The 16938-nt window shown below is 37.1% G+C and overlaps 3 protein-coding genes across 4 annotated transcripts; 2 read left to right on the top strand and 1 right to left on the bottom strand.

The window, feature by feature from the left end:
- Positions 1 to 638: 638 nt before the first annotated feature.
- LOC108913868 (adrenodoxin) lies at positions 639 to 1590 on the top strand. 2 transcript variants are annotated; one of them, XM_018719510.1, is made up of 3 exons: positions 639 to 726; positions 775 to 1097; positions 1149 to 1590. In XM_018719510.1, the coding sequence occupies exons 2-3, from the start codon at positions 985 to 987 to the stop codon at positions 1483 to 1485; spliced, it is 450 nt and encodes a 149-aa protein (XP_018575026.1). In that variant the 5' UTR covers positions 639 to 726; positions 775 to 984; the 3' UTR covers positions 1486 to 1590. The 2 variants fall into 2 exon arrangements, with proteins under 2 accessions (XP_018575026.1, XP_018575025.1); XM_018719509.1 differs by having other exon boundaries at positions 675 to 1097.
- A 205-nt stretch (positions 1591 to 1795) lies between these two features.
- Positions 1796 to 6931, bottom strand: LOC108913872 (hrp65 protein-like). The gene is made up of 3 exons (XM_018719517.2): positions 6257 to 6931; positions 5784 to 6197; positions 1796 to 1939 (listed from the first exon to the last, which is right to left on the bottom strand). The coding sequence occupies exons 1-3, from the start codon at positions 6929 to 6931 to the stop codon at positions 1796 to 1798; spliced, it is 1233 nt and encodes a 410-aa protein (XP_018575033.2).
- Positions 6932 to 13525: 6594 nt separating this feature from the next.
- LOC108913871 (transmembrane protein 177) lies at positions 13526 to 16938 on the top strand (the record flags this gene model as incomplete). Its single annotated transcript, XM_018719515.1, has 4 exons — positions 13526 to 13783; positions 13837 to 13906; positions 14204 to 14362; positions 16405 to 16938. Coding segments are annotated over exons 1-4 (921 nt in total), but the record flags the coding sequence as incomplete, so codon positions are not given.

Raw genomic sequence — 16938 nt, 5'->3', positions numbered from 1 at the left:
GCAGGTATTCCGCGTATCACCACCCTCAGCGTTTTTTCTTCGCTGAGGGTGAAGGTGTGGTACTCCTCGCCTTTGTCTGTCAGTGTCTTTGTCAATAGTCTGTGGTCATTAGGTGTGTTTGGGTATATGGCTATACCGTCTTTAGTCAATTTGGCTTTTGTATAGTTAATGTTAAGTGTCGTGAGTATTTTTTGTACTTGTGTCCACCGTTCTTGCTTTCGCAAGATTACCGGGGGGACTTGTTTGGTTTTGTCTGTCTGTTGTGTGTTTTGTGGGGTGTTTTGTAGGGCGCTTGTGGAGGGTTTAGGTGTCGGGGGGCGCGTGTTTGGTGTTTGTGGTCGTGTTTTGTTTGTTTTGTCTGATTTTTTATGTCTTGGGGCTTCGTCCTCGCTAGAGGATTCTGCCGTGTGTTTTTTGCGTTTCTCTGTACGTGTGTGTGCGGGGTGTGTGTGTGTGGGGGGTGTGTGTGTGCCTGTCTGGGGTATATTGTCTGTCATTTGTTTGTTAATGACACGTGCCGCCACTGCCTCATAACTCATATAATAACTCATAATAACTGATAACCGAATGATGTCGGTTATTGCAATAACCGGATAATCGGTTATTTTTCATTCGAGTGATCCCAACACTAAAAACAATTCTCTAGTGTCAAAACTCAAAATCTAGAAATCTGCGATTTACGGTAAAAATGGAATGTTCTGTGGTCAAAATTATGTTGCTGTTGTGGTAAATTTCGCGTTAAGAATCTTCAAGTTTATTTTTTATTAATTTTAGAGAAAGAAGTATGTGGAGATTTAATACTTGTGGATAATCAGTCACAGATAATAGTGGTGGCGTGCGTGATATAATTTGTGATATGAGAGGTTAAAGGTCACGGCCGTACAAACTTAATTTTAACAATTATATCTGATTATGATATTTTAATGATCGTTATCATATTTGTTCTAAAAGCTGTCTAATAATCGCCTATTTCTAACAAGCAGTATGGCTTTAAACAGTTTCTTGAGGAATAGTTTGACTATTTCGAGAAAATTACGATACTTTCCAAGAGTCTTGTCAACTGGGCAACCCGCTCAACCTGCACTTAATAGAAAGGAGTAAGTTTTTACTGCTTTTGTAAGATAAAGGGACATAGATAAATTTTCTAGGGTTGAAGTAACATTTGTAAAGGCCAATGGTGAACGCATAAAAGCCAAAGGTAAAGTAGGAGAATCATTATTAGATGTAGTAGTAAACAATAATGTAGACTTGGATGGGTACGGTGCATGCGAAGGTACCTTGACTTGTTCTACATGTCATTTGATCTTGAAACGAGAAGATTATGACGGCTTGCCCGACAAACCTACTGATGAAGAGATGGACATGCTTGATTTGGCTTACGAGCTAACTGAAACTTCTAGATTAGGTTGCCAAATAATTCTATCCGAAAAGCTAAATGGGCTGGAAGTTACAGTACCCGCTACAATCAATGATGCAAGAAGTTAATATTACTTCTAGAGTATGTACAGGTAAATAATGAAATTAAAGAAAGATATGGCAATAGTTGTTATTTACTTTATAAGTTTACGTTTTCAAAAGTATTTTAAGTATTTACAAATTGTACACATAATTCGTACCATATAAAATAAAATATATTTGTTTAAAGCACACTTTTATTATTTACTGCCTCAATTATTAAACATTTTTAAAAACAAACACCATTTTAATAAAGTTCAAAGAGGACAAATCTTTTACTTAATTATTATAACCGTTACAAAACGAACATTAAAAAAAAATAATAAAAAGCAACAATTCGTTATTTGTTAAATCTGGATCTTTTTTGGCAGTGAACGATGACTTCTGGTATTTTTCGCCTACTACTGTTATGTTCATAATAGCGTTCTTGGTAGCTGCCCATATCGTAGTCACTTCTAAATTCTGCCATTCTCCATTGCTGCTCCTAAAAAGTTATAAGAAAATTTTTTTTTATGTAAACACATTTTGAAAGTATGTTGCCATTATTTTATTACTTGTAGATGTGGTCGGGGAAATGGAAATTTTGTTGAAATTTATGGGGGGGTGTATCATACAAAATTGTTACATTGGGGTGCCTCCTCTAAAAGGGTTAAGTTAGGTGCAAATAGAAATGTTTTTCACCTTTTTGAAAAAAAAAAAGTATTGACACGTCACATCAATATATTCCATTTTTTTATTCTCTGAAATAGTCAGATATATAACTTTCTTGTCTAGTAAACATTTGGTATCTACTTTACTTTTTGTGTAAAAAAATTATACATGTATGTTATTCCGCTTGGCATATCTAATTGTTGCCCTTACTACGCTCTGATTGAATCAAATTTACAATTTTTCAGCTAATAATAATTAAAAACAATGCAAGTTAAACTTTTTACAATAACAAGATATACAAACTTTGACCAAAAATAAAACCTTGTATTCTATTCTGTAGCAACAGTAAATTTGGAACAAATTAAATTTTTGTTACTAAAAAGATGTCGCACCTGTATTCGTGGAAATTTTTGAGCATTTACTCAAATAAAATTATTAAAATGATGACTTATGTTATTAATTTCTTTATTCGAATAAATAATGGAATGATTAGTGTTTGTCATGTCATTTAAGTAAAAGTGGTTTCACATACATGTGCTCAATTTCAAATTATTTCACTTACTAGTTTTTAAATTATTTAAAAAAATTAAAAACATTTTTTTAAGTTTAACACCCTGTATATTTTTAACGAAGTGTCTTAGATAAAAACTTTATAAGACCCCTCAAAATTCACTAAAAAATACAAGGTTTAATTTTTGGTCACCATTTGTGAATATTGTTGAAAAATACATTAAATCTAAGTATAAAATGGAAAATTATTCACAAAGGTTGCTCAAAATTGGTGAATTTATCTTGTTAACTATGGTTATTGGCTGAAAAAAACTTAATTTACATAAAAGGGACTGGTAGAAGCAATATTTCAAGCTGTCGAGTGGAATAGCATACCATTTTATTTAAAAAATGTTTCAAATTATAAAGCAACTCAAAAACTAAAGAAGGTACCGAAATGTTGAAATAATATAAAAGAATTTCTAAATAGATAGAAAAATATTTATTTCAATTCAATTATTTATCCTTCTCATTAGAGAAAGGCAAGAAACATTTAATAAATTGTTGAATTTAAAAATTCGACCTATGCATAAGGAAAATCACCTGAGGATTGAAAAAAAAGCATTCTCAGAAGTCCTATTGTATTGTACATTTTTCAAATTTTAATGATTAGCTTTACAATGAATGCAGACATTGTGATGAATACATAATTTATGAATTCCTTATCTGCAATAAGTTGGTATGTACAAGATTTAAAAAAATTATATATTAATAATATTTATTTATTTGACATTTTGTATTACTTTTTTATTAAATGAATATTTTGCTACACTGAAAAGAAAAAGAAAGCTGATTTTTTTTAAAATTGAGGAATAACTATCATAACATCAAAAATATAGATGCTCCTATTTTTTTTAGCTTTCAGTTTAACATCTAGGGGCAGGGGTCTTTTACCAAGTTTTTTTCTCCCTTATAATTTTTCTTTGTATTCCTAACACTTTTTGTATAACTAATTTATTAGTTATTTTTCCAATACATTTTTGATACAAATCTCATCTGTAAACAAAATTTAGAAACTATTGGAAATTGTCACCATTTTTAGTAGCAAAAAAAAATTTGTTAAAAAAGAACAATAGTATACAGTGTGTCCGAGATAAGGATGGGATAGCATTAGGATTAGAAAGTTTTAAAATTCAGGGTAGATATCCGGAAAAACCCGAAATTTTGCAAAATCGTTTTATTTTTTCTGGCTTTATTTTAATACGAATTTTAAAATAAATTGCATATTTACAGTGCCACTTTTTTCGCTCTATCTAATGGCGTCACCATTTTTGCAATCCGATGTTTCGTCTTCAAGGGGTTAATTTTTTTAAATATATTAATAATATTTTTAATTCTGAATTAGATGATATTGCTATTGTAATCGCTTAAGAAGATTTTTAGCTTGTTTTAGCTATCATTTAAAATTTTTCCTGAGTACGGCTCTGAACGGTTTCAAAATATCTATTGGAGGAAGTCATAACAGTATAAAAGTCAATACAGCAGAAAATATCCAACAATTTTTTTTAATTAGTAATTTAAAAGAGTTGTACCCAATAAAAAAATAATAGGAATTTATGAAATGTTTTATTATTTCTAATTAGCTAATAGTAGTAAAAAAGATATTGGATATTTTGCGCTGTATTGACTTCTATACTATTATGACTTCCTCCAATAGATATTTTGAATGTGTTCAGAGCCATAGGTACTCAGGAAAAATTTTTAATTTTTTAAATTTTAAATGATAAACCTTTTTAAGCGATTACAATAGTAATATCATCTAATTCAAAATTAGAAATGTCTAAATTTTGTCATAAAAATAGCAGTGACGTATTTAAAAAAATTAACGCTGATGATGGCCCCTCGAAGACAAAATGTTGGAATGGAAAAATGTTGCCACCATTGGATAGAGCGAAAAAAGTGGCACTATAAATATGCAATTTATTTTGAAATTCGTTTTCAAATAAAGCCAGAAGAAAATAACAATAAAAATAACAATTTTGCAAAATTTCGGGTTTTTCCGAATGTCTCCGGAACTACCCGGAATCTTAAAACTTTCTAAATGGCATATTGTTAGGTATAAAAAAACACAACTTTTTCCTAATTTAAGGCAACCCGTATCTCTTACCGTTTCCTAGATCCTAATGTTATCCCATCGCCTTATCTTGGACACACTGTATATGGTAGTTTCTAATCTAATTTAATGCCTTTCAAATAAAGATGATCACAGAGTTTCAAATTTATTATATTATGATTTTTTTTTTAATTTTTTAAACAAATGATTAAAAATGGTGATTGTTTATAATAATCTTTAAATAATTGTTGTTGACCTGTCTGTTACTTTTTCCTCTTTTTGATCTGAATTAGGTTAGAAAGTATAACAAAAATACCACTGTTACACTTCATCAAAGTTTCTTCATTTCTAATGACATCCTCAGGACTTTATATATCAAAAACTGTAACTACTTTCATAAGTACATTTTAAGAATAAAATTGGGAATAATTTTCTATTTTACATACAAAATTAAAATAGTAAATAAAAAGGATATAATGTAATTCCTGTAAAAGTCCTGATGGTGTAGTAAAAAAATGATGAAATGCCGACAAAGTATAATAGTGATTTACTTGTTATACTTCCAAACATAATCCAGATCAAAAAAGGGAAAGAAATTCTAATATTTAATTTTTATTATCAAATTTTCAATGGCTGTTAAAAAAATGTTTTGGTGATGACTAATACAACATTTAATTACGACAAAACCGGTAGAAACAAAAAATTTGCGAGAGAAATGCTTTTTGTTGAGAAAAAGCTTTTGATATAAAATAAGAGTTAAAATAACATCACCTGTAACATAATATGACCATCATGTGTTTAGTGATGGGGTACTTTTCTCATTTCTGTAAATGCAATTACTTTGGTTACGATGTCAAAAAATTACATCTTTTTAAATCGGACAGTGTTTTAGAATAATTTGGAAAAAACTAAAGTTTTTTGACATCTTTAAAATACTTAGCAACTAAAAGGAGCAATTTCTTATATATAAAAATACGTTGATGCATTAAAACACCACTTTTAGAATCCACTACATGCACCTAATTAATCTGTATCGATTCATTTATGAATTGTCTGGTGTAAATTACTGCCTAACCTGCATTTCCCGTTCCTCAGAGTCCAACATATCGTTCAACTGCGATGCCTGCATGAAAAGATTATCGGGTGGTTTGAACTCAATTTTTGAGGCGTCCTCCAGCAAAAGACTTTCCACCCTCTGTGACTGCCTAGCTTGTTCCTCCAGCTTCTGACAGTATCTTTCTTTCTCCAGCTCACGCTGCCTTATCATATTCTTCAATCTCTCAGTCTCGTGATCGTACCTTGCCCGCATCGAATCTATCTCCAATTTACGCTCTTCCGATTCCTGTTCTGCTTTAAGCATATTTAGTTTTATATTGTAGCTTTGCCACAGATCTTTGTAACGCTGAGCATATTCGTACTCGAAGGACCCAGGAATAGCAAATCTGGGCCCCATTTCTCTTTCTTCGTATAAGGAGTGAGACTTCCGAACCTAAAATGAAATTTTTCTGACATTATATTTTCAGATGTTATTGTAGACTTTAATATTACCATTTCTTCTGGCATTCCATCCATATCGGGCGGGGGTACATAATCTTCAACAGTAACAGGTTTCAAAGAAGACGTGATGAAGAACATGTGTTCGGTACAATATTTCTTGGCAGCCGTAGCAGAACCTTTCTTCACAAAATCCACTACGCCCTCTCCTGTTGATTTCCCACGCTTATCAGTAATAATGAAACAGTATTCTACCTCCCCGAATACACTAAAAGCGATATGTAACAACTCGTTACTAACCGAAGGAGATAAATGCTTTACGAGAATGCTGGCCTGAGGAGAGAAAGTTATGTAAATTTTACGCTCCTTCAGAACACTGCCGTTTAGTTGTTGCTTAGCTTTGAGGGCATTGTGATAGTAATCCATCCTTATGAAGGCAAAGTTTTTATTCTGTTGGATGAAGGTATCGTTAACTTCCCCAAACACTTTAAATAGGCCCTCTAAATCCTCTTTAGTTACAGAACTGGCGATGTTTCCAACATACAATCTGAATCTACCCAAAAATTTTTCCTCGGGTCGAATTTGTTTCAAATCTATAAGAGGAGTGTGAATGCATCTGATTTTCTCATTAATCATTTCAAATTCGCTTCTGGGAGTACGGGGTCCATCAGGTTTCCTGCTTTTTGGCTTAATTTTCTGGTTTGATGTGGTGCTGCTGCACGCTTCCATTTTTTAAAGTATTTTGAACACAAATGAGTGAAACTTTGTGTTGACAAAACTGTTGAGGGAAACGCCGCCGTCAACTAATTCATTTGTCTCTTTCATTTTATAGGTGACTGGATAAAAAACCTTGAAAATTTTCAAATTCTGTTTTAGATTTATTTAAAAATTATGCAATTTTACATCATATTGCTATTACTGCTCTTCTACATAATCTTCTGTATAATTTGTTTTACTTATAGGATATTGTTTTGCTTTCGTGTAAATCCCTGACTTTTAAATTTTGAAATATCAGTACTGACAACTGCGAATAAATGAATAGGTTCGGTATGCCCCGAATTAAAAAAAAAGATAGGCCTATTTCTGAACTGGCAAGTTATTATCTGTAACTGCTTACCACTTTTAAAACGATCGAATTTTATTCAGCACAACAAAATTATTTTTCATCCATAAACTAGTACATTTTAATTTCGATCATTCGAAGCCTTAGAGCATATATAGATGAAGCACGCTTATGGTGATAGTGTCGAAAAGTGATAGAGAGAGAAAAAGAAATTGTTTGGGTACTATCTTGCCAGGCAACTGCTCCTCTCCTGAAGTATTCTTCTACATTTCTACTCATTTAAATATTCTAAACATAAACAATTGGAACACCTCCGAGAGAAACGCGTAATTCTTTAAATTATTTTCATGTACTTATTTTTAATATTTTGAGTCAAAAGCCAAAACCTAATATAAGTTTCACTTATTAAGGAACAGTGGCAAGAATAATGAACCATAATAAAACATATTAAAAAAATCTCAACTTCACATAGAATGAAAACAATTTGAGAGTATAAAGCTCATCAATAAAAGGCGGTACATGAAGGGGCAAGGTAAAACAAGCAGGAACACTTTAAGAGTAAAATGCTCCAGCTTATTGGAACGCAAAATGATCTGAAGTGTTCTTGGAAGTGCTTGCGAAGTACTTTCATTGTCAATTGGAAAGCGGCTTCTGTCATTTTACTACAACGATCTCGCTCGAACGGATACGTGATACGTACAAATGTGCAGTTTATACAAGTAATGAAGACTTTTATGGGTCGCGCATATAAATTCGGATCCCATTTTATGACCCAAAGTAAAATTTAAGGAGTCGTCGTTGTAGCCATGGAGACTACACTAGTCTCCCTGGTTGTAGCCATGGAGACTTCACAAGGAGCCCGAACTCCATGAAAACAAAAATCTTACAAAAATAAGAGGGCGCTAGTGTCCCATATGTATCGTTAAATTATTTTCGATACTTTTTATTTACCGCGCCATTATTCCATGGCTAGAAATTGGCCTCAATGATTTGGGATCGAGGGGGATTATCCCTCTTTATCCTGCCTCATCTCGTGTAGGTCTGGACAGCCTTCGTAGGTGGGCCCCATCCGTCGTCTACCCCGACCGCAAATGCGGCCGGTGTAGGCGCTTTGTGGGACCTCCTTTTGTCCTGGCTGGGCCCCGCCGGCTAGGGCCCTTTCTTCTGGCGCTCTTCTTGCTTCGCCGGCTCGTCTGTGTAAACCCCGGGGGTAGTGTCATGTTTATGTGTGGTATGGTTGGGTAGGGTAGTGCGGCTATGCAGCCTGGGATGCGCTTTGCTAAGGTGGCCCTTAGGCTAGCGCGGGAGGGGAGGGGTTAAGGAGGGTATGGGGGGTGTGTATGTGTGTGTGTGTGTCGTTGTCTTCGTTTCTTGATCCTGGCTGTCTCTGAAACAGAAAAGGTTAGCGGGCAGGGGGGGGGTCGTTGGGGTGGTCACCCAGGGTCAAAAAGTTGGTGTCTAGGTCTTTTGTGTTTGTCGGTCACGTCGGGTACGTAGTCAACGGCTTGCCTGAGGAGGGGATTGTCATGTCTAGCGGCTACGTCAAACCGTTTCTCCGCGTTTTGTCTTATTGTCTGTGTAGCGTTTGTGTATTGTAAGTCTCGTAATATGTCAGTGTTTCTTACGTACCAGGGCGCGTCGGTGGCCGTGCGGAGGGCTATGTTTTCCACAGCCTGTAATGACTTTAAGTGGCTTTTTGCCGCGTGACCCCACGCCGTGGAGGCGTAGGTTAGCTGCGGTTGAAGTACCACCTTGATAAGCGTTCGCTTATTCCTTAAACTGAGGGTGTTTCCACCTTTGAGTAAGGGATAGAGCCTAGCCCTGGTGGTCTTCGCTCGCGCCACCGTCTCCACGATGTGCGGTTTCCACGTGAGACGCTGGTCCATCGTCACGCCCAGGTATCGTGTTTGTCGATTCCAGGAGATGGGTTCCTGGGATAGTGTCAGTCTGTCGAGGTTTTGTGGGATTTTTCGTTTGGTAAAAAGGATAGCCGAACTTTTGTTGGGATTAATTTTGACTTTCCACCTGTTGCACCAGGTTTCAAGTTGGTCTAAGGAGTTTTGGAGGAGGGAGACGGAATATCTAGGATCTACGGATTGGGATGTGATTGTCAGGTCGTCGGCGTATAAGTATATGTTGGTGTTGGGGGGATGTGGGATGTCGGAGTTGTAAATGGTGTATAGGTGTGGGGACAGGACGGTGCCCTGGGGGACACCGGCCTCCATGGGACGGGTGGTGGAAAGGGAATCTTGGATTTGGATGCGGAATTTTCGGTGGTGTAGGTAGGATTTTATGAGTTTGGTAAAGGATATGGGATATTGGTTGGTGAGCATTTTCATCAGTAGGCCTTCATGCCAAACCGTATCGAAGGCCTTTGCGACGTCCAGGAAGACAGCACCAGTGTACTGTCCCCTGTTGAAGGCCGCCGTGATGTGCTCGGTAAGGCGAAGGATTTGGAGTTCAGTGGAGTGATTGGGTCGGAAGGCGAACTGCTCGTCTGGAATGACTTGCAGTTCTTGGGAGTGGGTTCTTAGACGGGTTAGGATAATTTTTTCTACCACTTTGCTCATAGCCGGGAGCAGGCTAATGGGCCGGTAGTTGGATGGGATGGTGTGATCTTTGTTGGGTTTTGGGATAAGGATTATGTTTGCTGTTTTCCAGCGGGTAGGGAAGTGTCTTAGTCTGAGTGTCGCGTTTGTTATGTTTAGTAGGGCCATGAGGCCCTTGTGTGGTAGTCGTTTAAGTGTCGTGTTATGTATATTGTCGGGTCCGGGGGCTTTTCTGTTTTTAAGTCTGCGTATTGTCAGTCTTAGTTCGTCAGGTGTTGCGGGGGGGATTATGTCATTGTCTGGCTCTCTGTCGACGCGTCGGGCCGCGCGCTCAGCCACTATCTCGAATTCCTCGTCTTCGTCGGGCAGCTGAGGCAGTCTACACTGCAGTTCCAGGCTATCGGCGAAAGCCTCGGCCTTTTCCTGGTTCGTGTAAACCACCCCCACACTACCGTGGATTGGAGGAATTTTACGGCGAGCGGTCTGTCGCAGGGCCCTCTGCGTTTTCCAGAGGCTGTTGTCTTGTGGATCCAGCGACTCCAGGTGCCTAGCCCAGTTATCCTGGGCCAGTTCATCCAGAGCCGCCTTCACCCGTCTGTTAAGTACGTTTAAGTCATGTCTGTGTCGGGGGAGGCGGGTGCGGGTGGCAAGCCGTTTCGCACGTCGTCTGTCACGTATTAAGTTTTTTATGTCATCGGGGAGGGTGCCCCGGGGGTTTGTCAGTCGGGGGACAATAGTCTCCGTCGTAGTCTGAGTCAGGGCGTTTTTAATGTCAGTCTCAAGGGAGAGGATTGCCGCCTCCAGATCATGGGTGGTTTCGATGACTGGGAGCGCCATGTTTCCTTGCATTACTGTTCGGAAACGCTCCCAGTCAGTGAACCTCCTCGTGAAGGTGCCTTCATATCTCTGTCTTCGCCCCAGATCCAGAAATATTGGATTGTGGGCGGAAGACCCTTCGTATTGGGTGGATATTTGGGCATTTAACGGTATAGATTTTAAGAGGGCAATGTCGATAACGTCGGGGCGTCCTACGGGTCCGTAATGTGTCGGTTCTGTCGGTCCGAGTATAGTCAAGTCGTCGTGTCTGTCTTGGTAATTCAGCAGGACGCGACCTCTTGTGGTCGTCGTCCCGCTGTGCCATATGGGGGACTTCGCGTTGAAGTCCCCGATGGCAATTGTCTGGGGCCAGGAAAGGATTTTGTCTAAGTCATTGTCAAGTAGTGGTAGTCTGGGTGGGTGGTAACAGGACACCACCGCAACGTCTCCATGCCGTAGCGATCTCACCGCTATCGCCACGGCCTCTGTGTTTTGAGTTTGGAGCCGCTGCAGCGGATAGTGGTCGATGCACTTCTTTACTATGAGTGCAACACCACCCCCGTTACGGTTTCTGTCATGTCTGTATATGTCATAGTCAGGGATGGAGGTACGGGATGCCTCGCTGAGGTAGGTCTCCTGGACAGCCATAACGTCTATGTTTAGACGGTTCAAGATGTCCACGAGTTCCGTTTTTTTGGCCCGGAACCCGTCAAGGTTCCAGGACGAAATTCTCAGCGAGGAGGGTTGGGAGGGCCGACGAGCCATTAGAAGTCGAATAATTTTTGCATATTCGACACCATGGTCGTCAGCTGGACGCAGAAGTCCTGAAGACGCTTTGTTGCGTCAATCAGGGCCGCCGCGCCCGGTTGGGAGGGTGTCGTGTCTGTGTGTGCGTGTGGTGAGGTGTTGTGTTTTTGTTTTTGTGTGTTTTGTGTTTTTCTGGTCATGTCAGCGTATGTGCGTCCTGGGGTTGTGTTTGGGGTGGGTAGGAGGGGCTGTCTGTGTGTTTGTGTAGTGTTTTGTGTCGTGTGTGTGTCTGTGTTTTGTGTTTTTGTGTTTTTAGCTTTGGGGTACTGAGGGCACCCCATATAGCTGGCGGGGTGTGGCCCGGCGCAATTTGCACACCTGGCGGGCGTGTCTTTGGCCTTTTTGCATACGTGCGTGCTGTGGTTTTCGCCACATTTTACGCACTTTGGCTCAGCTGTGCACCGGGTCTGGCCGTGGCCGAACCGCTGGCACCGGTGGCACTGTGTGGCAACCCGCTGCTTTCGCTGCAGCTCTACTCGAACCACGAGCGAGCAGCAGCGGGTTACCTTCAGGATGTCCTCCTGGTCCTGTGGGGCCTGAACTAGGACCAGGGGCATTTCCTGTTTATTTTGACGGCTCGCCATGCGGTGCACTATTGCGCCGGGGAACCCTTGTCTTGCGAGGTCGAGTTGGACCTCACTTGGCGAAACACCCGCAGGTATTCCGCGTATCACCACCCTCAGCGTTTTTTCTTCGCTGAGGGTGAAGGTGTGGTACTCCTCGCCTTTGTCTGTCAGTGTCTTTGTCAATAGTCTGTGGTCATTAGGTGTGTTTGGGTATATGGCTATACCGTCTTTAGTCAATTTGGCTTTTGTATAGTTAATGTTAAGTGTCGTGAGTATTTTTTGTACTTGTGTCCACCGTTCTTGCTTTCGCAAGATTACCGGGGGGACTTGTTTGGTTTTGTCTGTCTGTTGTGTGTTTTGTGGGGTGTTTTGTAGGGCGCTTGTGGAGGGTTTTGGTGTCGGGGGGCGCGTGTTTGGTGTTTGTGTTCGTGTTTTGTTTGTTTTGTCTGATTTTTTGTGTCTTGGGGCTTCGTCCTCGCTAGAGGAGTGTTCGCACTGAACTGAAATGTGTAATCGAATTATCGGTCAAACTCAAGATTGACAAAATTCGTCAATCGGCCCAGATTCCGCTATTTCCGTCCGTTCCGACACGGAGCCACCGTGATTATGCGAATTACGATCTTAGCGATTCGATATCTACCATGGGAGTTGGGAGTCGGCTCCCAGTTTCGACTCTCAACTGTGAAATGAGTCATTTGATTCGAAACATCAAAATGAATCGTTTTGCCCATCACTACTACTCAATATTTGTTTAGGTATTCTGACGCCGCTAATTTAAAATTACATAACAAATCTCACCCTACACAGATCACCCAGAAATTAATTTTGTAAAATAATTTTCACGTAGATAATTTTTTTTGTCACCATGAGAAAATAAGTACTTTTGATAAAAAGCATTAAAATCACTCAAGCATTAAAGACACTTTTAAATGCTCTAATAGTCTTCCTACTTAAAATAATAAATAATTTTGATAGTGTAACTTTTTAAAATGTTTGTTGAAAGAATTTCAAATTTCAGTACATATTTTGAAAAAAAAAGAGTGGAAATGATTATAGAGTTTCAGTGCTTTCTATATTTTATTAGCTTTCACGGTGAATAAAAAAATATTACAAGTAAATAATTTTACTAAACCAATCTTTGATTAATTCTTGTAATAGATTTATTATGCAACTTTAAATTTTTCGTTGTGTTGATATCCATAAAAAAAAACTACCTACCTCTGATCACATTTTTTATTAAAAAAACAAAAAACAAAAAACAAAACATTTTATTATTAATAAAAAAATGTGATTATATGATGATCAGACATTATTATGTTTTATAAATAAATGTGAATGAAATATCTTATAAACACACTAAAAACACAAATAAAACACACACCAACACTAGCCAAACCTAACCAACAATAAACATGAACAACATGAATGACATGAAATGATTCATAATTGCAATTGTCAAAATTTATTCTACAAAATCTTTGTGGCGACATCAATAAACTCTTTCCACAACTTGTATATCCATCTCAAGTCACGTGGTTCCCAGTTTCCCCATATTTTCAAGTATAAGTTCTCGGGCCCTGTTTTTAGGTTCTACCTGTATATGTTTTGTGGTTATACCTGTGATGTCTATTCAAAAAATAGCGAATTGGTTTCTTACCGATGCTGGTAAGAAATGTTGTTTTTATGGATCAGGAGCAATTTCTACATGTGTACTTTTTGCCAATTTCCTGCCACATACTTTATTGTTAGACCAGTACAAAGAGATTGTGCATTTATACAAGTATTTAAAAGGTTAATAAGTAGTAGCATGCTTAATATCATAGTTAATTGTAGGAATGGTTTATCAGTCCAATTACCAAAAAAGCTTCAGGAGAGGTTTCAAACAGCCTTAGATTTACTTGAGGTATATGTCTAATTATCTTTATAAATATTACGACATTACTTGTACAAGACAAGGTAAAAATGGGATGAATTTGAGGGAAATGGCCTGGGATAAAATAATATAGTAAGGCCAAATATGCCCTAATTCCTAATCAAATTTTGATTCTTTCAATCTATATTTGTAGATTTATATATTTCTCACTCAACGCTAAAAGTGAGATTTTATGTCTATAAAACACCAGCCATAAGCAATTTTATATTAAATTTTGTCTGGATAACCTGCATAATATCAAAATTGTATCTTCTGTTTCAATTTCAGGTTGAAACTGTCGATAAACATTTATATAAACCATTTCACTGTTACGGCTTTGATGTGATGAGTGCAGGAAGTAGTTACAGCAGATTTGGAGTTATTGTTGGATTACCAGCAAACTTTACATGCGATAATGTTGATATGGTAGATAGATCTAAAATTAAGGTATAGTATAAAATATGGGTATTCCATAAATATTTGACTCAAAAAATGTTAAATTTTATAGTATTTTATATGTAGAATAAGAATTGTTTTAGAAATTAATAAAACGGTATACTTAATTCGTTTATGTGTGATAAATCTGGTTGTTATTTAATCTTGGGATGTATGGAGAAATTGTTTGACTGGTATATTTATCAAAAATCTTAAATGTGTCCTCCAGCTAAATCATGCAGTCAATTTATACCGTCATATTTTTAACTTAAAAGTTTTAAAGTTGCTTACTGAATATCAAAAAGTGGGCAGCGATCTACAAATCTTAAGACATTTTACCCTAGAACTAGACTTTTTAAGCTAATTAAGGATATAAGGATTTTAATTCAAACTGCCAGAAACCAGATATTTTTATATATCGCAGTCAATCTTTAATATACCACGTAAAGTGATATACCTATCTACTTTCCTTGCACGGCTCTCGAGTGCCGAGCTTAGATTGGAATTGTCCAGGTATACTCTGTGGACAAGGCAGCCCATGGTTCAAGAATAGTGATACTGGATAATGTAAAATATCATCTCATAATTCTGAAAAATAACAACAAATAATGTTTTTTGTTGAGCAAATACTTAATAACCACAGTAAATTAGACTTCGATTAAAAAATAAACAGGGTAAGATTAATTGATTTGTCAGATTGTTGAGATGTTGATTTGCTATTACCGGAGTGTTGTGGAAGAGGCAAGCAGCGCTTTTCCAAATATGCAACCTCTTCAGCAAATATTTGAGTTGGGTAGTCTTTTTCCTAGAAAAGCTCACAGTTTGACTATAATATACAGGCTGATTTTGAATAGAGTAGCAAAAACGCTACTGGTGCATCTAGATGAAAAAAAAAGGCAAATGAACTAAATATACCTTAGACAAAAGTTGCACTACTGAGGAATTAAAGGGTCTTGAATGTTGTAGAGCCAACCAATATTTCCTTCAATTTATCTTGAACGATGTGGCATAAATCATTTATATTTGGTACAGACATTTGTCCAGTGCGGACACATACTTTCTATTAATATTGTTTAAATATATCCACCAGAGGTGCTGCTGTCAACTACATGCAACATATTACTCCAAAGAATTTTTCACTCTGTATGAAAATAACAAGCGTTCAAATAAAAACGTGGTCAAGTTGATTCAGAAAATTTGGACGTAGGGCGTAGCGTATAGCAAATGAACTTAAACGTCATCTGTCAAAGCGCTATATCGCCGCTATCAATTTGAATATTTTCGTTTTAAAAAGCGTTTAAAATGGTGTTTTCTCAAGAACAAAAAGTGTTTATCACAGAGTCCTACTTTAGAAATGGACGCAAAATTGATGGAATATGGAAGTATTCTATTGAGGAACGTTTCATAGAATTTCAAAATCAATTTCCCGGCGTTGTTGAGAACAAAATTTTTCAAAGTGCAGTTCAGCGTTGTGTTAATGTTTTTCGTGAAACGGGCAGTGTAACAAGAAAAGAAGGAAGCGGCCGACCTAAAAAGCGGACTGAAGAATTAAAAGAAAATGTCCAACAAATAATGGAAAATGCGCCAAGAACTTCTGTACGTGTTTTATCACAAATGGTGGGAGTATCAGTCGGTACCTGCAACACAGTGTTAAAAAAGATTTGCGTTTGTTCTCCTATCGTTTAACTTGTTAAAATAAAGTTATATAGTCATTAACGTTATTGAAACTGACAGCTGCTATACAGCTCGTTGAGAAATGAGGTTAAGTTGGTCGCTATAAGCTACTCCCTACGTCCAATGTGTCAGAGCCAACTTCGACCACGTTTTTATTTGAACGCTCGTTACATATCTTTTTTACAGGAAAAGCATCGAAAATCTTATAGTCATGTATGAACAATTTACTTTTTCTCTTACATATTAATATATAAATGCTGCCATTTTTGAAATTATTGAGCACACAGCACAACAATTGGTTGTACTAGTTTGGTTTAATTTAGGTATCTTGAAATTGTGTTTAAAATAAATATGCACTTTTCAATTTATTATGATTTCAGGTAAACCACGAATCTGTAATTTGGGAATCGGAAGATGGTAAAAAATTACTGAATTCTCTAGTTTTGTCTGAAAATGCACAAATATATGCCATGTCAAAAGAAATAAAATTCAGACAAACCCCAAAGCCTTTGCTTGATACAATTTTTGCAACAAGTTCTTGTGTATTAGCTTATTCTTTAGGAAACTTTATTAATAATAAGTTTAATCTTTACAATAAACCACGAGGAGTCAGAGTTACAATGTATGGTTTCGTTGGTCTATTTGTTGTTGGTCTGTATACGATGTTAAAAGATGTGTCACAAATATATTTTGAAGAAAATGTTGATAGAGAATTAAAGCAAAAGAACACAATATTTGTGGAAGGTGGAAAAGAATACTACACCAAAATTTTGGAAAGAAATCAAGCACTTCGAAAAATGATGGGAAAGGAAGGAGAAAGATTATATAGTGTACTGGGGAATGAAAATTATTTATTTCGGACAAAACATATTCCAGTAGTACAAAGAAAATTATTTTTTGAGGAGTCTCAAAAA

Source organism: Anoplophora glabripennis, unplaced genomic scaffold (assembly GCF_000390285.2).
Source record: "Anoplophora glabripennis isolate ALB-LARVAE unplaced genomic scaffold, Agla_2.0 scaffold1068, whole genome shotgun sequence".
Classification (NCBI taxonomy): Eukaryota; Metazoa; Arthropoda; class Insecta; order Coleoptera; family Cerambycidae; genus Anoplophora; species Anoplophora glabripennis.
Note: the sequence above shows the minus strand (reverse complement) of the source record. Positions and strands in the feature narration are given on the sequence as shown.